Source organism: Lontra canadensis, unplaced genomic scaffold (genome assembly GCF_010015895.1).
Source record: "Lontra canadensis isolate GAN:19392208 unplaced genomic scaffold, GSC_riverotter_1.0 scaffold14, whole genome shotgun sequence".
NCBI classification, from domain to species: Eukaryota; Metazoa; Chordata; class Mammalia; order Carnivora; family Mustelidae; genus Lontra; species Lontra canadensis.
The window spans coordinates 18,099,711-18,126,643 of NW_022631008.1; the positions used below are offsets into that span (position 1 = coordinate 18,099,711).

A 26,933-nucleotide genomic window follows, 5' to 3' on the forward strand; every position below is an offset into this window, starting at 1 on the left:
TAAAGATATTAGAGAGAAAATACACATTCAGATTATTTCAAACACTGATATGAATTAATTTTTAATACATGGTATAAATGTGAACCAAACTAATGCCATTTTGGACAAATCTGTCACTATGAGGGTTCCATGACCTAAAACTTCTAGAGCACAGCTTCCTGCCCCTCCAACATCTTTTTCTTTTAGTTAACCACACGTTAAGTATGCCCTTGGGACATAACATCAGGACATGCCCCCAGAGATCTGACTATGACACACACTTATTCTTAAACAGTCTCCTCTTGGATTGTCCCCCCAGTATGGACTCCCAGTCTCTAGGACTATAAAAGCAAGTGTTAAGGGAAATGGGATTGTAGAGATCTACTCCTCTTGCAGCTGCCCAAGATACACTTATACCTCTAAATCCCCTTAATAAGCCATTTCTTGTCAAGCTGGACTTGTCAGCCTTTATCTTCAGTCTTAGGGCTCCCATGGCCTTTAGAGGTCATTTCACATATACTTCCCTTTCAACGAACAGTGTAATACAGAGGAAGAGGGTATTAAGAGGAAAGGGAGATAGGAGTCATGGAGAAACCATAGGTCTTGGTAAAGAGCTTGGATTTTTATTAGTAATACAAGAGAAGTTCTCTGCATGATTTCAAGTAAGGAATGACAAATGTATTTTTTAAAGGCCTACTTGGCTACTATGTGAAGAACAGATTAGGAAATTGTAGACAACTATGCTGGTAGTACAGGTGGAGGGTGATGCTGGAATGGAAAGTGAGGTAGGAGGATACAGACTACATTTTTGAGGTACAGCTAATAGGATTTGATAACAACTTAAATGTGAGAGTGGGTTAAAAAAAAGAGACATAAATCAAAGACAACCTTTTTCCCTTAAGTAGATAGATGGCAGTTCTACTGATGCTATATAAGGAAGATTAAAAAGACAGACTAAGAGAGGAAAAGAAAAAAACACTACATTTTAAGAACTTATTATATGTCCAAATAGAAATTTCAAACTGGCAATTGCATCTGACTTTGGAGGTCAATGGAAAAGTCAAGGATTTTTTTTTTTTTTTTTTAAGAAACTCATTTTCAGGGGACGCCTGGCTGGCTCAGCTGGTTAAGCATCTGCCTTCGGCTTAGGCCATGATCCCAGAGTTCCTGGATCAAACCCCATGTCAGGCTCCCTGCTCAGCCTGCTTCTTCCTCCCCTTTACCCCTCTTTCCCATTTATTTGTTCTCTCTTTCAAATAAATAAAATGTTTAAAAAAAAAACAACTCATTATCAGAGAGTTACACTGACTTTCCCAAGGTTACACATTAGTAGCAGACCTAAAATAAAATGTCACATTATCCTTCAGTAATAAAAATTTAAGGGCGCCTGGGTGGCTCAGTGGGTTAAAGCCTCTGCCTTTGGCTCAGGTCATGATCCAGGGGTCCTGGGATCCAGCCCTGCATCAGGCTCTCTGCTCAGCAGGGAGCCTGCTTCTCCCTCTCTCTCTGCCTGCCTCTCTGCCTGCTTGTGATCTCTGTTTGTTAAATAAATAATAAAATTTTAAAAAAATTTAAAAAAATTTTAAAAAATTTAAAAAGGAAATGTAAACCATGCATGTAAATTTTAACTTTCTAGAAGAAACATTCAAAAAGGTTTTAAAAATTGAAATCAATTTCATAAAAATTTTATTTGACCTAATATATTTAAAATATCTTTTCAATACATAATAAAAATTATTCTTTTTACATAACAAATCTGAGCAGTAAGTATATTTTACACTTAAAGCATATCTCAATCCAGACCAGCCATATTTCTTTTATTTGTTTTAAGTTTTTTTAAATGAAATATAGTTGACATAGCATATTAGTAGTTTCAGGTGTACAACATACTGATTTGATAATTCTATACATTACAACATGCTGACCATGATATGTGTAGTCACCATCTGTCACTGTACAAATTATTATACTCTTACTGTGTTCCCTATGTTGTACTTTTCACCCCTGTGACTTACTTATTTTATATAACTGGAAGTATGTACCTCTTAATCCCTTTCACCTATTTTGCCTATCCTTCCATCCCTACCTCTTTCAAGACTGTTCAACAGCACATGTAGCTAGTGGCTACTGTATAAAACAGTGCAGCTCTAGAAAGCACCCAGCTAACTTATATAATATTTTAAACCTGATAAATATATTGTCATAACATAACAGAATGAATAATGGGAAAGACTCTTAGGACAGCATACAAAATCCTAAGATGGTCTCAAAGACCCTGCCATAATCTGAGGGTCATGGAACTCAGATGAACTATTATCGAGGATGCTTCTGGGAACATAAAGAACATTAGTTTTATCTGACCTCTCATTCTTAATAAGGTCATCCTTAGTAAGCAAAGAAACAAACAAACAAAAAAAAATGAGTAATCATTTGTTCCATGCCTTAAAGACTAGAATTAATCTTCTTTTCCAACAATGACTAAATCACTAATACTTATTTCTTATATGTATATAAGTATATATGTATGTATATATATATGTATATATATATATATATACACACACACACACATACACATAATACTTATTTCTATTTTCCAACCCAAAGTCAACAACAGTACAACAGTTAGGTCTAAGCATGCACCATATACTAATATACTAAACTGGTCCCGACTGAAGCCTTATTACTTACCTTTATTAAAGCTTGACAAAACTTCACCTGATCAAACAAAAATTACTTACAGTCTCTTAAGTGCTAAATGATAAATATAAGGAGTTATTTCCCTTTAGAATATGAGACTACTAGGGTGCCTGGGGGGCACAGTAGGTTAAGTGTCTAACTCAGGTCATGATCTCAGGGTCCTGAGATCAAGCCCCGTGTTGGGCTACAAGGTCAGCACGAAGTCTGCTTAAGATTCTCTCTCTCCCTTGGCCCCTCCTGCTTGTGTTCTCTCTCTCTCTCTCTGAAAGAAAAAAAAAATCTTTAAAAAAAAATGAGTGTACTAAGGGTTGGGAATTATGTTTTTCATCTTCATCCTCCTAATACCTACCATAGTACTTAGCACAAAGAAAATATTCAATGATTTTTCTTTCCTGTACTTGCTTCAGCTGAGTCATTCTAATTAAACCAATTATCATCTGTGAGCTGCATCACTGATGAATTTTCATAAATCAAGCAATACTTAAGACACTCCATGTTAAGCACAATGACTAACTCCAGAACAGGAGCTGGGTATATATTATTCTGCTAACATTATTTAAGTGTGATACATGTTTTCTATCAGATATCATATATCCTAGCCAAACTATTTTTTTTTCTACATTCATTCACTGCAGCTTCCAGCGAAACTAGATGTTACCTTGGACATCAGTCCCTGTTACATTTGTTCTGGGGGGAAAAAAAGGCAGTGTTTTGAAACATACTTTTACAGTTTTAAAACCTTCTTGGCACTAAGATGGTATTAGAAACCCTAAAAATAATCAAATACTTAGCATGTCATAGAACATAAAAATTATGGCCAGGAATATTTAACATTCTATCTTTACTGTTTATCCTCAAGAAATAATTTATCCTCAAGAAACTGCTTAGCTGATTTATACCCAATCCAAGATAAATTCTTATACCTATATTTTTACATATTTATATATTTTATGTAGATACAGCAACATATGCTATACATGCTATTATTTTAAAATATCATAACATCTGAGTCCAAAGATAATAAAATATCATTTCTGAGAGACTTTCTAAAAATCAGTAAAAACTATGTTTATTTCATTTTAGCTGCAAAAAAATTGTAGGGAGTTCTTAGGAGACTGCAACTAGGGACTCCTACCACATATAACAAAGTTGGTCAACTAAACTCTGGTCAGTGTATAACAAGAGGTTACCTTCCACTAGTGGGTTATAAAATCAATTTAGTGGATGGTAATCAGCATTTTGAAAGAATAGGAAAGAAAAAATATAGTGCAGCATATCATATATAAGGGCAAATACTGTTACATAAAGTTTTTGTGTTTGGGTGACTGAATCAAAGTATGAAATAATAGGGGCACCTGGGTGGCTCAGTGGGTTAAGCCTCTGCCTTTGGCTCAGGTCATGATCTCAGGGTCCTGAGATCAAGTCCCGCATTGGGCTCTTTGCTCAGAAGGGAGCCTGCTTCTCCTCTCTCTCTGCCTACTTGTGATCTCTCTCTCTCTCTCTCTCTCTCTCTCTGTCAAATAAATAAATAAAATTTTAAAAAACTAAAAAAAAAAAAAAGAAATAATAGTTTGAAAATCAATGTTATAGATAAACACTTTCCAACAAACACAAACACATTCTTTCAAAGTATGATATTTCATTTTGGGAACACAGCAATCTTTCTCTCACAAATGTATATAATCTTGGGGTTAGCAATTTCACTTTAAAAAAAAAAAGCATACTTGCACACATAGAAAATGGTGCACTTGTAAGATTACTCATCACAAAATTACCTATGGTACCAAATGTCATCAATAGAGTACTAAAGTGAATAAATTATGGCACATCAATACAATGGAATTCTATGAGGCCAGAAAAAAACTCTGTGAAGAAAAAAGAAAACCCCTCTGCAGAACAGGAACATTTCCTATTCTGGAAATATCTCATTATGTGAAAAAAGTAAGGTGCAGAACAGCATTTAATATGCTATTTTTTGTTCAAATTTGGCGGGGGTGGGAGGAAGAGAATAAGAATCTATATTTAGTTGTTTTTAAAGATTCAAGATGAATACATAAATTCTAAACATAGTGGTTATTAAAGAAGGAAGTAGGGATCTGGGCAGATGAAGAACAGAGATAGAATAGGAGACTTTGCACTATTTATAAGTTTCCAGTTTTTGAAACATGATAATACCTATGCAAAAGAGACACAAAAAGAGATACAAGTACTTCTTTAAAAAACGAAGAAGTATCTAATTAAATAGAGAATCCTAAATGAGTTCTTAAGTATTTCAAAAACATTTCATATTAAAAAGTTTTTCTCATTATTCCTATAATTTTACCCTTCAGAGACAAAAAGATAAATTGAATTACTCTTCTGAAGACCCTTCAAATTATTTTAAATCATGTATTCCTCCACTCACTCTCCTCCCTGACATTCTATTTTTGATCTGAATACACCTAGCTGCTCAAAGGTATCTCTGAGAAGTTTAGGAATAGAAGAACAGCAGATTCTTCTTACCTCCAATACCTGATACATTAGACCTGTGGCCTCACCCAAGACTCTATGGTTTCATCACAGAATCATATATGTCATTAAACGCAGAACTTAAACTATATTCCTGCCATCATCTAAACTGCATTCTCCCATTCATGCAATGTATACTGAACACTAACTACCAAGTCTCAAGCTGTGAGGATTTTTTCTCTGTCCTCAACAACTCATGTTGCACCAGGTAAATCTGAACTACAAGGAACCTGTTACTAGGTCCCCAAATAAACTACTACACACCTCCATACCCTAACTTTAAAAAAGAAATTAAAAAAAAGAGAGAGAAGACTTGACATACTATTTCACTGAATATGCCAATCCCAAACTAGATGATCTATGTCAAGATCAATAAACTAACATGATATAACACAAATACTAAAATGTTATCTTCAATGATCTTGGATTACAAATACATAAGATAATATATTCTTTATTATTTAAGTTGATAATTGTTCACTAATCCATTTAATAATAGTAATAGCTAGCATTTCTATTGAGCACATAATACATACGAGGCTTTGTTTTAAATACTTTAAGGGGATTACTTCATTTAATACCCAAAGAAACATTATGACATAGGCATTTATAAAAAGACCTTATTTTATTTTATTTTTTACATTTCTTCAAGTTTTTACTTAATTTTCAGTTTTTTAACATACAATGTAATATTAGTTTCAGGTGTAGACTTTAGTGACTTTATCACTTAAATACAGTGCTCATCACTATAAGTGCCCTCCTTATTTTGAAGATGGAGACACTGGGCAAAGCAGGTTTGAAGAATCTGCCCAAGGATAAATGGCCAGTAGGCAGCAAGCAGAGCAAAGACTGGAACTCATGTATCTAATACCAAAATCCAAATTTAAAAATCCCAGTTAAAACAAAAGCCAAAATAAACTTTTGGGACTTCATCAAAATCAAAAGCTTCTGCACAGCAAAGGAAACAGTCAACAAAACAAAGAGGCAACCCACAGAATGGGAGAAGATATTTGCAAATGACAGTACAGACAAAAGATTGATATCCAGGATCTATAAAGAACTCCTCAAACTCAACACACACAAAACAGATATCATATCAAAAAATGGGCAGAAGATATGAACAGACGCTTCTCCAATGAAGACATACAAATGGCTATCAGACACATGAAAAAATGTTCATCATCACTAGCCATCAGGGAGATTCAAATTAAAACCACATTGAGATATCACCTTATACCAGTTAGAATGGCCAAAATTAGCAAGACAGGAAACAAATGTGTTGGAGGGGATGTGGAGAAAGGGGAACCCTCTTACACTGTTGGTGGGAATGCAAGTTGGTGCAGCCTCTTTGGAGAACAGTGTGGAGATTCCTCAAGAAATTAAAAATAGAACTTCCCTATGACCCTGCAAATGCACTACTGGGTATTTACCCCAAAGATACAGATGTAGTGAAAAGAAGGGCCATCTGTACCCCAATGTTTATAGCAGCAATAGCCACGGTCGCCAAACTGTGGAAAGAACCAAGATGCCCTTCAATGGACGAATGTATAAGGAAGATGTGGTCCATATACACTATGGAGCATTATGCCTCCAACAGAAAGGATGAATACCCAACTTTTGTAGCAACATGGACGGGACTGGAAGAGATTATGCTGAGTGAAATAAGTCAAGCAGAGAGAGTCAATTATCATATGGTTTCACTTATTTGTGGAACATAACAAATAGCATGGAGGACATGGGGAGTTAGGAGAAGGGAGTTGGGGTAAATTGGAAGGGGAGGCGAACAATGAGAGACTATGGACTCTGAAAAACAATCTGAAGGGTTTGAAGAGGTGGGGGGTGGGAGGTTGGGGGAACCAGGTGGTGGGTATTAGAGAGGGCATAGAATGCATGGAGCACTGGGTGTGGTACAAAAACAATGAATACTGTTATGCTGAAAATAAATTAAAAAAAATGATTTAAAAAAAAAAATCCCAGTTACAAACTTATAAGGCTTCCTGATTTCATTACTTTACACTTTTATTTCTTATGCTAATTTTTAACAAAGTAACCTAATTTTATAAAAATAAAAATGCAAACTCAATGAACATACTGACCATACTAATAACTGAATAAAGGCAAATAGAATTTTTATTAAACCAAGTGTTTACAATTTTCAAAAAAATGATTATTCTTGGTAATATATCTTCAACTGCATTATATACATTACTTATAAATGGTTAACGTTAATAAATTTGCAGATATTTAACCTAAAAATCCCACTTCAAAAAATTTATCCAACTTAAATTAACTGAACAAAAATGCCAGGAAATAAGCACAAAGACATTGGCTAAAACGACATTTACAAGAAAAAATAGATATAAGTTGAATGTCCACAAACAATGGATTGGGATAATTAACTCATGTTACATTCTTCATGAACTACAGTAGTCAAACTGAATGAAGAAGATATTTGTGCTTATAGGAAACTGTATCCAAAAGAAAGGAAAAAAAAAGCATACCACAGAACATTAACATAATTAAATATTTGTTAATATATAAAAAAATTACAGGAAGATATATATCAAACTGCTCCACAGGAGTTGGGATTATAAAAGAACTTTCACTTTCTGTTTTATAAATGTTAATATTATATTTTAGATACTGCTTTTTTTGGTAGTGAACAGATTTTATACTCAGCCTCACAAAAATTCCTTTATTTAAGTGCAATTTATCTTAACAATAAACAAAAAAAGGAAGATGTGCTCTGTACTGTCTTAATGCATTAAAAATAACATAATTTGTTTATAGATAGAAATATGTAATTTTTTTATGTTAATACAAATTAACTGAGTCACCCTTTTTCATTATCTCATAAAAAGAGTCCAACATCTTTACCAAACACCAAATTTCCAACTTGTACTTCCACCTGAAAACACACTGAAGAATTACTGAATTCTGCTAATTATAAAGAGAAAAGAATGACAGTCTATGGCCAGTTTCTCTTTACTGAAGAGTCGTCTATCTTAATATTTCATAATAATTCATTTTGAACCAGACAATCTGGGTAGAGGAAATTAAATCTTAACAACAAAAGGCCTCAGGAGAGTAATCTACTATTAAATCTTTGAAAGAAGTGAGATTATAAGATTTTGTGAAAATCAGGTAAGTTATTACATATGACAAAAAGCCATCAGAAAATTATAATGCATAATTCATAATCCTTTCATGTTATTTAACTGAATGCATTTATATCACTAAAATAGTAACTGGAAATACTTAATATGCTCTTAGTATCAATTTCTGAAAATTTGTTCATACTGAAAATAGTCCATCTAAGAAGCATAATAAAAACAATAAAAAATAAACCCAACTAAATAGATGAGTCGTCTAAAAATACTCCACTACACGATGACAAAATGACAAATAAGAAGCTATTAATGTTTTTGAAGAGAAAAAAATAACAAGGACAAAAAAACAACGGTAATACTACACTGAATGAGAACTTAAGGTACAGTGGGAGTCAGAGAGGTGCACTCACCTCTTCTTGGAAGGGGAAGTTAGTTTCCTTGTTCCTAAGATGACTGAAGGCTTGAATGCTAAGGAGAACCAAAGAAAAAGTTCTCAAGAGGGAATTTTAAAATTCCCAAAACCCTGGCTGCCCATAAGCTCCACTGATAAACTCTTGAAATGGCATATTTGGGTGTCTTCTCAGCACACATAAATCTGACAATTTATCATGTCAGATATCTCTCTGAAGTGACACCGAAATGCTGAGCCAACAGTCACATTTCCAGTGCACTCCAGGACAGAAAAGAGAACTCAGTTATGGGTTTGATTTGGGTAGATTTGGTTTCCTTGTCATTACCATAATAAGACAGGGCTGATTTCACAAAACCAGTATCATAATTAAGTACACAAACTTCAGAGGCATAAAAAGCAGAAGTGAAGTTGACGGTTAAGAATCTGGTATTTTCTATTTAGTTAAAACATTATTTTCACAAGGGAGATGAACTCATAATGACGTGTACCTAAATATCCCTCCAGGATATCAGTATAAGTAGTATAGCTTAAAAATATAAGTTACCATTATTTATTTAGTATTACAGTCACTCTGGTCCAAACTGTGAGACCTGCCTTCCAACCAACAGCTGCACTTCTAATCAGGGTAATAAAACAGAAGCACAACAGTCTCTGTCAAATTCTGTTGAATCCTACAAAGAAAATGTCATTTTCAGATTCTTGGCTGATATTTATGGTAATAACTGGTTTCAACTCTGAGTTTAACCTTTAAGTTACTTCTACTAGCTTACTTGAAATCTTGAGGAAGGATAAACATTTTGGCACTTACACAGTTAAGCTCTCAAAATGTTATAGGTATCAAATTATGGGTGATTTATTAATTTAAATTTTCTTCCACTATATATTACTTTAAGCTTTCCAAAACTAATTAAATAAAGCAAGAGTGTCACTTTAAACTTGGATTGTCTTAAACAAGAAAATTTTGTCATTAATAGAATCCTCAGATGAATTGTTCTGACTGGTAAGAGATTGCTTCCACTTGCATTTAATCCCACAATACTGGAATAACTTAGTTTGATTTCAAGTCAATAATTCATTTACTATAAATAATAATAACAGTAAAATATATATCATATAACAAAAGTGTTAATGACTTATTTAGAGTGGTCATTTTAATACACAAGTGTGTGTGTGTATTTCAATGCTTAAGAACATATATGGTATTGACTTCCTGAAGATCAGAAATTTTAAAATGCGTATTTAAATTGGTACCTTTTAAAATTTCTAACATTTTAAATACACAACGTAATATCATTAAGTCATTTCTACAAAATGGAAGATCTGAGAATTATTTATTTATTGGGGAAACAAGCAATAAAGCGGGCTTATAAATTACTTCCTTAAACTGAAATTTACTACTTGTTTCCCCACATGAGATCTGAGACTCACATAGAAGGGTTCCAGATACATTAAACACACCACTCAAAAGAGTAGGGAAAGGATCTGGTTGAAGATTGCTGGAGAGGAGCTCCGATGAAGGTATGCCAAGGAGGCCAGTGCCTGGAGAAGAGGCTCCTCATACTCCTGGTAGGGAGTGTAGTGTGCATGCTTTTAAAAATGACATTTCCAGAATTTAACCCTTGAGGTTTTCATTCAATTGTCTAGGGTGGGAATGGTAATTCATACATTTCTTAATAGCACCCCAAGGATTATCAAGCACAAGCAAGATTAAAAAATGTTATCCTAACTTTCCCTACCTACCTCCCAACACAGTGACTAGGTTTTCTTAGTCTTCTGTTCTTTAATAATTTAACACAACCTATGGGAAAAAAAACTATGGAAAAAACAAAGTACCTTTCGCTCAGAAAAACTTTTGTTTGAAACATGTATCAAGTCGAAGGCATACATTTAGTAAGGGGTCTCTAAAAGGAAAATGTTTTGCTTGAACCTCTTGAGTAGTATGCAGAGATTTGAAAGGATAAGCAAAACATTACAAGGAAGAAATCATAACACTTATGTAATAAAACACAATTATTAGGTAGATTACTTAAGAATACACTGAGATTCCTTTATACAATGATTTCCCTTGATATACTTAAATTATCTCAACTTATTATTATTTTCATATAACTCTGAAACTGCTCAATGATGTAACAGCTTATTAAGAATATAAAAAGAGGGCACCTGGGTGGCTCAGCTGGCTAAGTGTCTGACTCTTGATTTCCCTCAGGTCATGATCTCAGGGTCCTGAGATGGAGCCCTGCATCGGGCTCCCTGCTCAGCAGGGAGTCAGCCTTCCCTTCCACTCTTCCTCTGCCCTTCCCTATATAATTGCACACATACACTCTCTCTCTCTGTAAAATAAATAAATCTTTTTTAAAAAGAAGAGTGTAAAAAGCAAGGTAGCCTATGTTTAGTCACTGATATTTGCACCACTGGATGAAATTTAAACTTATCCTCTCTAAAGTTGCTTACAGAGTTTACAAGGGGGAATTAAGTTAGAAAATGCAATATAAGGTACTTAATAAAATGCAGAGTATTAACTAAAGAAACATAAGTCACTTTATTCTATTTTTATTAATTTAAAACTGTCTTCTACACTACTTCAACATTCATTTTTGAGGAATTCTGAAGTTATTTATACCAAAATAATTTCACCCAGCAATATCTCTTAATAGACTCAATGTGTACCCTTTCCAATTAAACAGCAAAACTCAGCTATCATGTGAGAACAGTTTATATAATTATTTCTCAGTCTGGGACTTTACTAATCACCTAAAATGTATCACACACACAGCTACACATTTTCTGTGTGTTGACTCATATAATCTTTAAAATAAATAGTCTGATGAGATAACTGAAATTCAGAGGTGCTATGTACTCTGATCCAAAACACAAAATGTGCCAAGGGTGGAATTTAACCTCAGTTCTACTTGCTTAACTGGATAAATTTCATTTAAAGGCAGGATCATAATTCTAAACTGCTTTGCACCCATCATACCTCCTAGTTCAATGCCTTGCATCCATCAGGAGCTCAAGAAATGATTATTGATGAATGATAATCAATCCATGCATATTTCCAGAGGAAAATAATGAAAATCTATACATAGCAATACAATCATATCAAATATTTGTTTATTATAATAGGTCCATGTAACCACAATACATAGATATATTGGAAGATATGGACTGAGTCTATTTCTAAAGCAATTTGAAATTCTCACATTACAAGTTAAATTCATCTACTTTTCAGATTTCTGGATTCATTTGAGTTCTAAAGTTATTATTCTGGGACAGCACAATATGTTTTAGGCTTTTAATCTCTCTTCTAATTTCTCGTCATAAAATCAACAAAGTGTATGTTGTAAAGAAAGTCCTTTTGTTAGATTATGCCTAGCTAGAAGAGCAAGTGTTAGTTATAACTCTCTTTAGTTTAGCAGGGTTTTTTTCAAACAGCTGATGCCCTTTTCCTAGTTAGCAATTTGCAAGTGTTCCCAGTACACTTTATGATACTATAATCTCAAAGAAGTTCACAGTATACAGACAAAATAAATTCTTCTTTATAAGGAAAACTATAGATAGAATTTCCCTTCAAATGAGACCTAGCCATTTCATATATTTGAACTACAGAGCACTTTCACAACAAGTAAACATTACATTTTAATCACAATTTAAATAACTGCTGGGAGTCACATATAAATAAAAATATCTTATTTACAACTTTCTAAGAAAGCTAATACATCACATTTTTACACATTGAACCCCTATTGACCTCCAAAACATTATATAGTCCATCAAAAGCAACCTTTTCACAGAGACAGAATACTTAAAAATCCCTAACTACTTTTGAGAGTAAGCTGAGAAATTTTTAGGGTTTTCCTTAGAGTTTTCCATAATAATACTTCACATAATACTCTAATCATAAAATAGTGATCTGTCAGCGACCAAGTTTTTAAAACAGAAACACCATTTTATAGTTTCTATAGAAATAGTAGTATGGACATAACATAATCTCTACTATTTTAAACCAGGTCCACACAAAGTTTTCATCACAAAAATTAAAAATGTTCCTTTCTCTGTACATTCCACACCCAGCTCTATTACAAAAAGACACTGTCAAATTCATTGTCACTGTTCAGATAAAGATCAATTCCCCCTGAACATAGCAGTCAAGAAACAACTCAAGCCTCATGCTCTCCAAGAAATTGTCATTAGCAGCCACAGCCTGCTCTAATCCCTCTGCCTTCTATACGATCGATTAAACCCGCACTACTGATTTTGTACTTAGTGCATTCTACAGTACATTGTTTGTAAATGCTCAGCACAGGGGACTTTTTTTTTTTTTTTAATGTCCCCAGCTATGATGCAAGCTCAAGGAAGACAAGGGAAACACACCTATTTCTTTTTTCATTTTTAATAATGTCAAGTTATAGGTACATGAAAAATATAAAATCATTTTTCCTTCCTTACTTCTTTTGGTTGATGACATTAAACAAATCACAGAATAAGAAAATGAACAAGAAGTTAACAAAAAAGATTTATTTTGGAGATGTGATAAAACTGGAAATCCCAAGGGCAAAGGAAGCTCTTATAAGCAGTCAGAGAGAAAGCTTACCTCACAAACAAAAAAACTCAATTAAAAATGAAAAGCAGATGATGTTATAAGGACATCTTTAATGTTTTAAGATAGGATGCAATAGAGTAATATCTTTAGTGCGGTAAGAGAAAATAAGCACGAACTGAGAATTCCATTACCAGCAATAATATCTTTCAAGAACAAGGTAAATTAAAGGCATTTTAGATTAACAGAAATTGAGAGATTTTTTTGTCAGTATCAGATTCTCACTAAAGAAAATTCAGGCAAGGAAAAGTCACAGAACATGAATGCACTGATGGAATTAAAAAATACTGAGCAAACTATATAGGTAAAACCAAATAATTACTGACAGTAAACAATAGTAACAGTAAAAATAATATCTGAGAAAAATTAAAACAAGAGAGACTAAAATACATGACAACAATGTCAAAGAAGCGTGGGAAGGGAGTGATTAGAGATTGAAAGTTTTAACCACCTTATTTTGTAGTATTTTTAGATTCCATTCAATGCTCAGAAGAGGAAAAAAAAAAAAAGGACCAAGTTTGCAGATATCTAACTCTGGAGGGTATAAAATTCTTAGATGGCTCTGTGCTACTGTGGTTTCTCAATCTTGGCATTATTGATATTTTGGTAATTCTTTGTTCTGAGAAGCTGTCATATACACTGTGGAATGTTTAGCAGCACCTTGGCTTCTACTTATTAGATGACAGAAGCACCCTGCTAGTGTGACAACCCAAAGTACCTTAAGATATTGCCAAATATTTTTTTAGGAAGGATGGGGCAGGAGGGCTGCCCAGTTAAAAGGTAGGTAAAGAATGGGAACAGATGGGGTGGAATCTTCTTTTTCTTTTCTCATTTTACTTAAGACCTTACTTCAGAGTACAGATCTCACTTTTCAGATAATGTGTAATTCTGAAAATAGGATTATTTCCTTTCTTTAATAACAACTTATTTGGGAATGCAATAAACCATTGGCCTCCCTCAGAAAGAAGGGGGAAAACACACCTTCTTTTAACTTGCTAAAACTCCCAATTTTCAGAGTAATCTGCTGCTTTTGGTTCAAAAAGAAAAATAAAATCCATAAATAAACACTGAAGATTCTGTTAAAACACAGGGATTTTGTCAGTTTTGATGGAATAATAATTCTCAACTGCATCAGCTTCAGGTTCTACTTCATTCCCTTTAGAGCAGAGTTTCTCCATTTGGGGGAGATATTTTTGTTGTTAAAAATATATAATAATCAGAAGGAGAGAGTTGATAGCTCCAGAGATTGGAATTCCAAAGAGCTTCCTTTAAGTCTCTGGTGACTGCTGACTAGCACAAGCATATGAGAAAAGCACCCAAGGTAGGGGAAAGAACCACTTAAACGGATTAGAGGAAGTAAACTCAAACCTCACCTGATAGGGTCTGGAACAGCTCTGTTTCTTTACCAATAGTGGAAAACCTCTTATTTTACTGGTAATTATGTAGAGTACTCTACTCAGAAGGGCTGTGTCTAAATAGTGAGGCAAAACTAGCCTTTAAATGCTGCGTTGACCCACCTAAGAAATTTTAGAAGCAAGACCTGAAAGGGTCAAATTGACTCAAACTTAACTATATTCTAGGAAAAAAACTCAAGGATGTTTATAAGAATACAAAAAATATCTGGCACCCAACAAGATAAAATCGCAATGTCTGGTTTTCACAAAAAATGTGCATGGTAAAAGGCAGGAAAAAAATTATAATAAGAATATAAACTGATCTGAGCAACTAAAACAAATCAAGAAATAACACAAATGACGGACCCTTCAAATAACTAGAGCAAAGGTCACCGAATTATGGCTTATGGGCCAAATCTAGCCAGACATCTTGGGTACTTCTTTTTGTTTTTGGTTTTTTGTTTTGTTTTGTTTGGTTTTCTTTCTTTTCTAAAGATTTTTTAAAAATTATTTATTTATTTGACAGACATAGATCACAAGTAGGCAGAGGCAGGCAGAGAGAGAGAGGAGGAAGCAGGCTCCCCGCTGAGCAAAGAGCCCAATGCAGGGCTCGATCCCAGGACCCTGGGATCATGACCTGAGCCAAAGGCAGAGGCTTTAACCCACTGAGCCACCCAGGTGCCCCTGGTTTTCTTTCCTTTTGTTTTTTTTTTTTTTTTTTTTTTTTGGTTTTGTTTGGTTTGGTTTTTATGGCCTATAAACTACAAATGGTCATTACATTTTGAATGAGTAATTTAAGAAACAATAAAAGAATAATGACTGTTGAACGGAGACCTTATGTGGTCCACTAAGCCTAAAATAATTACTATCTGCCCCTTTACAGAATAAGTTTGCTAACCCCAACCTACAGAAATGACTATCAGGGGCGCCTGGGTGGCCACTGTCTTCGGCTCGGGTCATGATCCCAGGGTCCTGGGATCGAGCCCCACGTTGGGCTCCCTGCTCAGCAGGAAGCCTGTTCTCCCTCTCCCACTCCCCTTGCTTGTGTTCCCTCTCTTGCTGTGTCTCTCTCTGTCAAACAATAAATAAAATGTTCTAAAAAAATATTAAAAAAAAAAGAAATGACTATGCAAGTGGAGGCATAGACGATATCAAATTAAAAAAAAATTACACTTTTAGAGACAAAACTTCAGTGCTAGATGAATAATACACTGAATGGTATGAACAGTATCTTAGACACCAAAGAAAAAAGATCAGTGAATTTTAAGACAAGGCAACAGAAACCACCCAAAATGAAGCATGAGGAGAGAAAAATATCAAATAAACAAAATAAGAGTTAATAGAACATCAGTAAGCTGTGTGACAACTTCAGGAACCCTAATATATCTTTGATAAGACTTCCTGAGAGGGAGGAAGGCGTAGAAAACTTTTGAAAAAATAATGGCTGGAAACTTCCCACATTTGATGAAAACCAGAAACCCACAGATCCAAGATACTTAACCAATAGCATGCACAAAATCCCTGAAGAAAACTGCATCAAGGCAGTGGTAGGCAGATTTCTAAACTGGCTCTCAAGACTTCTTCTTCAATCCCTGCCACACTCCACAGTGTACTTACTCCCTGCATAAACCTCTGAACTATGAATATGACGGATGTTACTTCTGCGATTCCGTTACGCTACATGCAACAGCGGACCTTTAGAAAGGAAGATTATCTGGGTGACTCTGACCTAATCCCACGAATCTTTTAAAGTCAGAGTTTTTTCACCATCAGAAGAGGTGAGAGATTTAGAGCACACAGGAAATTTGACACTGCCTTGTTGGCTATGAAGATGGGGTGGGCCATATGCCAAAGAATGTGGGTAGTGTTGAGGAGCTAAGAATAGACAGCAAAGAATCAGGAACCTCAGCTCCACAACTCTAAGGACGTGGATTTAGCCAACAACCTGAACGCACTTGTTAAGCGAATCCTTCCCCAGAACTTCCAGATAAGAGACCAGCCTGGCTAAAACAATAGTTTTGCTGTTATGAAACAGTGAACATAGGATCCCAGTTAAGCCCACCCAAATCAGACTTCCAGAATTTGGAGATAATAAATGGATGTTCTAAATAACTAAATTTTTGGTAATTTCTTGTACAATGACAGAAAGCTAATATAAAGTCACATCATAATCAAATTGCCTAAAACCAATAACAAGGAAAAATCTTAAAAATCAACCAGAAAAAAAGCATATTACCCAGAAAGAAAGATTAAGAATAAAAGCATAATAAAAGCATGCTCATTATTATTAGAAACAATGAAAGCAATAAAATACAATTACATCTATAGGGACTGGCAAAACAAAAAAACAAAACTGTCAGCCTGGAATTCTATATCAAAAGAAATATCTGTCAAGAACAATGACAAAATGAAGGCTTTTTCCAGACATACCAAGCTGGAAGAATTCATCAACAAACCTGCACTATAAGAAACAAATACCAAATGGAAATCTGGATCAACACACAGCATAAAGGGGTAACCTGATAGGTACACAAGTATAAAAATTTTGTTCGTTATTATTAGGTATCTTAAGTTTTGTTTTAAAGATTTACTTATTTGAGATAGAGAGAAAGAGTGCACATGAGCAGGAGGGACAGAGAGAGGGGGAGAGACTGTCAAGCTGCCTCCGTGCTGAGCACAGAGCCCAACATGAGGCTTGATCTCAAGCCCTCAGATCACAACCTGGGCTGAAACCATTCCATGCTTAACCGACTGCACCATCCAGGTGCCCCTAGATATCATAATGTCTTAAAAAGACTGTTAAAGCAAAAAGAATAAAAATGAATTGTAGGAATTATAAGGATATAGAAGTAATCTACACCTACATGTTTGTTCATTTGTTTGTTTTGATGGTATTAGCATCAAATATAGCAAACAAGTCTATAAGAATCAAGATTCTCATGGCTCCAATCTCCAGGTGAAGCAAAGCATTTATCAAGGGAAACAGAATTTGATATAAATGGTTAGAAATTTAATTTGTGCTACACCATTTCATTCTCCATGAAATGTGTGAAATCTTTGCTAAGATCCCTATCAGTGTAAACAATATCGTAAACTCACTTTGCAACTTTCAACTTTATACTTTGTTATTATTTCTTGTTACCACCTCTTAAAAAGGCATTGAGTGATGCAAGGCCATGGTTCTGATGAAACTGATGATATGCTTGACAGTGTAATAAACAGCCTTGTGGGACACTTCAGAAAAGGCTTTTTATTTGGGGGCATGTCCAGGTTTTAGCAACATTTCACCCATTTCATGGTCTCATGAAAAAGATCCACACTGTGAAGTGTTTTTCTGGATGCTTCTTTATTTTTCTTGTCTTTATAATTTTGATCAAATCCAACTGTGTCAATAAATGCTTTGGCTCTAGGATCCCCACATCAGGTTTAGAAAACAAAGTAAAACAGGAAAAGTAGTACTTTTTATATTTATTCTATCTCTCTTTTTTCAAAATGTCTCTCTTGAATAACCACAGATGTCAGTAATTATGACTTTTTTTTAGTTTCTATGAAATAATTAGAAAGTACTCTAGATGTCTTAATAGAGTGACTATAAGTTTAGTTCTTCCTGATCTTGTAGGATAGTATCCGATACTACTCCCACATGTGTTTGGAATGAAAGAATAGCCAAATAGCATGAATGAATACAGGAGTAATTTATTTAACTAAATATTATTGCTGAAGTAACAATAAGTCTTTTTGCTTTAGCTATACTCTTGACATCACAGTGTTTTCATCATTACATTTTTCATTTTAAGCTAACATTTTACATAAAATGTATTAAATCCTTAATAGTATTCAAAGTTTTTTTATATATATTAATAAATTTAATCCTCACAATTAAACTATGAGGAAGGTACTATTATTCCAACTTTACAAATGCAACACTGGATCCCACAGAGGACAGTAACCTGCCCTGAATCTCACAGCTAGAAAGTGGAGGATCCAATTCAAACTAGGCCAGGCTGGAATCGGAGGCTCTGTTCTTAACCGAAGTGGTTTTCTGCCTCCTGGACTGAACAGGTACAAACCTCTCCTTTTCTTCTATTCCTCACCTTGGTAAATGACACTATCGTTCACTCAAGATGACCTAGACATCGTTCTAGATTCAAACAAAAACTGAGATGTCATTCTAGAGTCTTCTCTCTGCTTCATTCCCTCCCATTTAATCAGTTATCAGAACTGATATACACTTGTACCTAAATTATTCTTTTTTATCCCATTTTTCATATAGGCTGCCACTTTCTTAATTTAGGTGCTTAGCGTTTCTGTCCTGAACTACTCCAGCAGCTCTATTGTCAACCCTCAACTCTGCATTGCAACCAGGACAAAATTACCTGAGGTGACATTCAGTCATAAGAGGATTTTATCTATGGTTCCATAGGACTGTTAGGAATGGCATGCAATTATGTACTCAGTGAAAAGAGAAAGATACCATCTGCTGGAGTACTTTTTGTGATCCATAAAGATCCTATGTTGTATAAAATAGATCTAAGCCAACAAAAGCATCCACTAAACAAACATTCTGTTAACACCTATATTTTTTCCTGAGGTTTCAATTACTATTCATGTTAATGACATCTGGTGGGATCATTATCTAAAGTGACAGGACATCAAATGGTTTAATTATGTACTTATAATGACACATTGCATTTGAATGCATTATTCTCCAATATTATTATTGCTTATGGAAGTGCAAATTAATAACACAATGGGAAATCTCTACATTCAGTTAGAAAGGTTAAAATAAAAATATAAATATAAAAATATAAATTAAAATGGCTAAAAAAAATAGTGATAATCAAATGCTGGCAAGTATGTGGAGAAATTGAGTCATACTGGATTGCTGGTGGGAATATAAAATGTTACTCTAGGTAACATCTATAAAATGTTAGTTTTTTAAAAAACTAAACATGCAGCTACAATATGACCCAATAATTGCATGCTCAGGCATTTACTCCAAAGGAATGAAAACTTACATTCACACAAAACCCTGTAGGCCAACGTCTAGTGCAGCTTTATCCATATTATGGATAAAATTAAGTTCCCCCAAAGTTCATAAATTAAAGACCTAACTCCCAATGTGACAGTGTTTGGAAACAAAGATTTTAGAGAAGTAACAAGGTTAAATAAGGTCATCTGAGTGAGGTCCTAATCCAATAGAGCTCCTGTTCTTATAAGAAGAGGAAGAGATGCCACACAGAGAAAAGCCCATGTGAGGCCATGGGAGGGCGAGGGGCACAGTGAGAAAGTGCCTGTGTGTAAGCCAGGAAGAGAGTCCTCACAGGAAAGTAAATCTGTCAGCACCTTGATCTGGGATTTCTAGCCACCAGAACTGTGAAAAAATAAATGTCTGTTGTTATGGCAGCCCAAGAAGAATTATACAATTTGTAAGAACAAAAAACTATAAGCGACATTGATACCTTCAACAAATGAAAAGTTAAACTGTGATGATCCGTACCACGATTCCCACTGATGTCCACATCCTACTCCATAGAACTCATAAAAATATTAGGTTACATGGCAAACAGACATTAAGGTTATAGATGGCATTAACCCATTTAAGGAAAACTCTTATTCCCATAATCTAAGTTAATATGAATAAAGTTATTTATTTAGAAATAAATATGAAAGAAAAATAAGATGACTGATCTATTCATTATGAGTGTTAATAATGTTTTCATATTTCATGAAAAATATTAATATTTAATACACTAAACAAAATAATTCTTCATGATGATAATGCTTAAAATGACTAGTAAAGTTTAAAAAGAATTATGTATAAAATTATTTACTCTTATAGATTTTTAGCCCTTGCTGTATTTCAGAGTCACTTAGAGTGCTCCAAAAATCATCTTTAAAATATAAGTATCTGGGCCCATCCCAAGACATTATAATTTAATAGGGGAGAAGGCACTTGGATTTTGAAAAAGATCTACAGGTAATTCTGATGCACAAGATGAAACTGACTAATATAAAATTACAACTTTAGTCTAATATATAAACTTATTATAGAAAACAAAACTGAAATAATAAGAAATTGGTTTAAAAGTAATAGAGGTATAAAATGGAATACAGTATGGTAGTTAGAAATGATGCTACAGATATGTTTGTTGACATGGAAAGATGTATGTAGATATTTATATAAATACACAAAAAATAATATGTATGATATATCATTTTATAAAACAAAATACCCCTGCACATATATGTGTAAAATGGAGTTCATTTTGGTTGGCTGTGGTTACTCTTTATGCTGCTTTATGCTGCTCTTTTTGCTTACCTCCATTATTGATATTTCTAAATGATTACCTATGATATATTATATACGTATATGTATACATTTACGTATATAATATATCATGTATAATATATCATAGGTAATATATATATGAATACATATCTATATATTATATATATATAGATATATATATATAGGAACCTCATTTTGGTGACAGAAAGGTTAACCTAATTTTTTAAAAGATTTATTTATTGATTATTTGAGAGAGAGACACAGAGGGAGAGAGGGAGAGAGAAACAATGAGCAGAGGGGAGGGGCAGACGGGGAGGGAGACGCAGACTCGACCCTGGGATCATGAAGAAAAGGCTAATGTTAAGTAATATGTATACTATAAGAATTTTTTTTTCAATTTAGTACATGTTTATGTATTTCTTCAACTTTTCTGTGAGTTTAATATCCAGATGACTATATCCTGTAGCACAGAGAAAATAAACAACCTAGGTGCCTGACAAGTGCCAAAATAAAGTGCTGGATTATATACTTTGAGTCTTCATAATCAACTGATTTGACTGAAACTGTTTGACAACCATTAAATGATGTATATTTGATTGAAACTGTGTTAAGTCTAAAGCTGATGAGATACTGACCAGAGGTTCTTATTCATTATCAACACTGTGTTTATGAAATACTCTGCATTATCACTCTCACTGTCTACATAAATATGCTACAGCTATCTTACATCTTTGCCATATTTCTTCAAATAAAGGGCATATTTTAGATATATATGGATGCATTTGGTATAGGTGAGTATTTAGGAATTGATAAAAATAAAATCTATGAGGGGGGGTAACTGTCTTCTTATAAAAAGGGATAAGATGATGTGCCTTCCTACATACTCCATATTTGCTCTGATTACAGACTTAAGAAGTTTGTTTCAACATAGCAATTCTTTTCCTAATTCTTCCCAACCCCTGCACACTCAAAACTCATGAATTCTGACTTCCTTAAATGTAGATCATCAAGAACTTCAATTTGACCTCAATTACATTTCAAGGAATTGACTAGGCAAATAATATGCAAAAGTAAATTCTGACAAATATATACCCTAATTAAAATGTTTCCAAATACATTTTAAACAATCATCTGAACAGTTTTTATTTTAATTTACAAAGAATCCAATAAATCAGATCCCAAGAAAACCTGATTTCAAAGTTAATCATTAGTGTGCATTACAATTTAGTTAATTGTAAATGCCCTATTACTAGAAGTCATCCAAATAACTTTAAATACTCAAATCAGACTAGCACTCTCCTCAATATACTGATGTTCTCTAAAACCACCAGAGTGCAAAATTCAATATAATTTATGTTTCTGTATACTCTTTCAAGGGACCGTACAAGTTTACCACAGTACTGTTGAGTATACAGAGTCTTCTGGATTGGCACTGCTTGGTAAGTTTATTGAAGGGAAAGATTATTTTTCTACACAGCTTTATAAATTAAACTTTCTCAAATCCTCACAATTTAAACATTAGTCAAAATGATAAATAATCCCTTCCTAAAACTAATTTACTAGAACTCCAAAAATTCAGGAAAATAATAAATCACAAGCTGAACAGTCAATCTAAATAAACATAAAAGTAACTAAGAAATATTTTATTTTGAGATAAAGCAAATAAGGCAAAATTTTAACAAATGGTACACAGAGGAGACAAAGGATATATGGATAATACTATTCATGCAACTTTTCCAGAGGCTTGAAATTATTCAAAATTTAAAAGTTGAGAAAAATAAAACAATTTAGAATTTGATCCCCTCTTCAAATCATATTCTGTTGTTTTATATGCTGACCATCTGGTACATCAATAATTGAATCCTTTTAAACGGTTTAAGCCAGCCTACGTAAATTAAACCAAACATTAGTTGAAAGAACCAAAACAAACATGAAATTATAGAAATATATATATACAAGGATATGTTTAATGTGTGAAGGAATAAGTTTTTAAAACTTAGACTCCCCTGGAGCCCGTGGTGGCTTCGTCCATTGAGTGTCCAACTCTTGGTTTTTGGCTCAGGTCATGATCTCCGCGTTGTGGAATCAAGCTCCTAGTCCAGCCCCGTGCTTAGTATGGAGCCGGCTTGTCCATCTCCCTCTGCTCCTCCCCTGCTCCCACTCCTCTCTTTCTCACTCAAATAAATAAATAAATTCTTTAAAAAGAAAACCCCAGAAAATTTAAACTCCCCTCCTGTACCTCTTTAGTAAACAACTGCATATATTCTCTCTAGTATGTCAGCCAACTACTGACTTTTAAAAATAATTTTTCTAGGGGCACCAGAGTAGCTCAGCCTGTTAAGCATCAGCCTTCGACTCAGGTCATGCATGTCCCAGGGTCCTGGGGGTAGAGTCCCACATGGGGCTCCCGCTCAGTGAGGAGCCTGCTTCTCCCTCTTCCTCTGCCTACCTCTCTGCCTGCTTATGCTCTCTCTCTCACTCTTTCACTCTTTCAATTAAATAAATAAAATCTTTAAAAAAAATGTGTGTGTGTGTGTGTGTATAATTTTTCTATTACAAATCTATTCATAAAACATACCAAGCATCAAAAATATCAACTTTTTAAAATGATCTTGGGGCACCTGGATGGCTCAATGGGTTAAGCGTACAGCTTTTGATTTTGGCTGAAGTCATGATCTCGGGGTCCTGAAATTGAGCCCCACCTCAGGCTCCACGTTCAGCAGGGTGTCTGCTTTTAGTTCTTTCCCTCTACCCACCCCCACTCATCTGCATGCTCTCTCCTGCTTTCTCTCCCTAAAAATAAATAAATCTTTAAAATAAATAAATATAAAAAATGATCACCTCACCTCATCTAAGTCTTGGATATAAACTGGTTTTTCCTCAAAGCCAACTGGCATTGGTTCACTATAGGGAATCTTTACTTCTTCATACATCTTGTTATTCTCTCTTTGGATTCCTTCTGGTAAAATCATCTATAAATACAAAAAATAAAAATCAATTAAAGAATAGTTCTGGTAAAGATTCTTTAATTAAAGAGAGAGAGAGAGAACACTACTGGCTTTAGACGTAGAACTGGTAAATAAATACAGCAAATTTAAAGAAAAACAAGTCTATACAAAAAAAAAAAAAACCCACATACACACAAATTATTCATATATCAGATCTCTCATATAAAACACCTATTATGCTGATGAATTTTAAGTATGTATTTATTAGATGGTCTCTTGAAGACAGATGTACTTGTGTGGCTAGGAAAAATGTGCAATGTATAGTGTAAAGACCAAAAAGTAATGCAACCACTAAAACTCAAAAATACAAGTTCCATAAATAACTGAAGGGAAAAGAGCAAATATGTTTTGAATACCTACTATGTGTCAAGAATTTTGCATACACCGTATTCTCATTTTCCCCACTATTTTAAAAGTCAGCACAGTATATCAACAAGTACAAGAGTCACAAAAGAAATAAGGAAAATCTATGTATTATTTCCTCAGAATAGACATATTATCTCAAAGTGGTCATATACCAATAACATACCTTTGCACCAGCAATGAATGCTGATGTTCTCATGGCTTCAGCCTGGGAATCATAAACATGGGGATAACGTATTTTTTCAACATCTGTGTCTCTTTGCCTGCTCAGAATTGGAACACTTCTAGCATTCAGAAGTGCCTGCTCTCTGTAAATACAAAAATAATAGGGTAAATCTGAAATTTTTATCTTGCATATATTAAAATACTCACGATGATAACTATTTCAGGTAGCCTTCCATTATAAAGTAGAAGAAACTAAATTACAATACAAAGAAAGATATTAGCAATCCTGAAATTTTCCGTGTAACTACATAGGAGTTAACACATTCTTTAGGTACTATTTTTAGATAATATCATCTGATAAGTTTAATTTAATGTTCCTTATTTATAATTCTGTTTACCATAATCCAAGGATGTGTAACAAGGTATAAATTCCTTAAAAAAGGATTCAATATTTAAAAGAACAAGTACCATAATGCCTTCATATCTTTCTCCTCCTTCCTAACTCTAAATAACATGAGGAAAAGTATTTTTATTATGCTAGGAAAAAAAAAACCCAAATGTCTCAAGATAAATCTGTGTAGGGTTCACAAATTTTACTAGTGGCGTGTGCACAGCACCTAAAAATAGCTTACCTCTGTAATCCAAACCTCTCACCTACATAGATGCAACCAAGAATATTCTAATTAAGATCACTGCTTTTTTATCCCAGAAAATTAGGTTTTCATATATTAAAATACTGTTCTTATAAGAAAACAACACTAGAAGTAAGAATCATCTAAACTGTTTAAAAAATGATGATACATAATCGTAGCAACTACAACAGAAGCATTTTTCAGCTTCTGGTTTTTATTACCTTTGTATCCGCAATTCCTTAGGATCAAAGCACAAAAGTCCTTCTGCAACTTCTCCATCTTCTCCAGCCTTTCTTTCTCGTCTGGCAATTCTTTTTTCTTCACGGCGATACTGTTTCATTAATTGTTTTTCTTGTTCAGACTGAATAGTAACTTGACATCCATAATTAGGTTTAGCATTTTCTCCTAAAATTTTTTTGCAATTGTCTACGAAGCAAATTTAAGAAATACCATGTTTTATAAATTGAACCTTTATGAAAACCATTTTTCCCTTTGCCAAAATGTAAGATTGCAAAATGTTTTAATTCATTTTTTTTAAAACTGCCATATTCAATTGTATGTTTTAAGGAGAGGTTTTTAAAAATATAAAATCTAAGCGATATTAATACAGTGGCTTAAGAAAAGTCACGAGATATTTTCTTTATACAGATTACATAGTTTAGTGTTACAAATTCTTAGATACAACATCAGGAACTTAAAAATTATATTTTATAATTCTGAAATTATTTGTTTACACAATTTCAATAAATAATTATCAATACTAATTAGCACTTACTGTTAACATAATAATAAAATATATTAACATTAGCTCAGGATATATTTATAAGATGACCGAGGCAAATAAAGAGCATGATCCACCTTTTCATGGAAATAGAGTTTTTAAAAAATGGGAAGATGGCCAGAGCCACTAAGAATCAGGTCAATGAAAGGTCAATGTTCACAAGTTCCACTTTAAACATGTGGTTTGGTCACCTCAATATTAAGGAAATTTTTCTTCCAACAGATTACCCTCTATGTTTAATTAAATCTTTCCAAGTAGTATATCTTGGCTCAATGCAGCACTAACGGAACTGCTCAAAGTGTTGTTCAAAGCAGTCCAAACCAATACACATTCATTGTATTGAGTACTTACTAGTTCCAGGCACTGTTGCTAACTGAGCTAGGAAGACAATGAAGACTGAGATTTGGTCCATACTCGGATGGAGCACAGTGCAAGTTATCTTACCAAACTCCAAGATGCAACACAGAACAAGGAAAGAATTAGGTGAAGCATCAAGATGGGAAAATTCGTTTTCTAATTCATCTAAGCCGCAGTCAGGCTACTGTTCAGCAAAAAGTTTAACAGTAGGTATTTGTTTATGTATATGTGTGTGAGTGCATACGTAAAGAGAATAATAATGAAAGAGAGAGAAAGAGAGAGAAAGAAAGCAAAATGTCAATGACTAGCAAATCCAGATGAAGGGTATACAAGTATTCACTGTATTAATTTTACACATTTACTACAGGTTTGAAAGTTTTCAAGGTAAAAAAGTTGGGTAGAAATTAAAACACTACTTAGCTCAGAGTAAATACTGTATGTATTTGCTTTAAAAAAATTGTCTACTCAAATCTTCAGCAAGAAAAAATGCCATACCTAAACATAAAGAGAATCTCTACTGTAATATGCCCTATTTAAGGCATTAATATTTGTTGCATAATCTGCCAGATTTAAAATCTACCTTAAAAAGCGGTATCACTAAATTATATAATAGACCAAATAATATTAAAAGC

The 26,933-nt window shown here is 33.8% G+C and overlaps 1 protein-coding gene across 4 annotated transcripts in view; it reads right to left on the bottom strand.

Annotated features, from left to right (window-relative positions):
- ASCC3 (activating signal cointegrator 1 complex subunit 3) overlaps window positions 1-26,933 on the bottom strand; it is a 340,635-nt gene that overhangs the window by 252,320 nt on the left and 61,382 nt on the right. For all 4 annotated transcript variants that reach the window (XR_004382744.1, XM_032858205.1, XM_032858204.1 and 1 more), the window contains exons 6-8: window positions 25,385-25,589; window positions 24,533-24,674; window positions 23,842-23,967 (exon numbers count right to left, since the gene is read on the bottom strand). Coding sequence is in view for 3 of the 4 variants with exons in the window: in XM_032858205.1 (XP_032714096.1) it covers window positions 23,842-23,967; window positions 24,533-24,674; window positions 25,385-25,589 (473 nt within the window). In the remaining variant the exon portion in view is untranslated. The remainder of the gene's footprint in view (window positions 1-23,841; window positions 23,968-24,532; window positions 24,675-25,384; window positions 25,590-26,933) is intronic.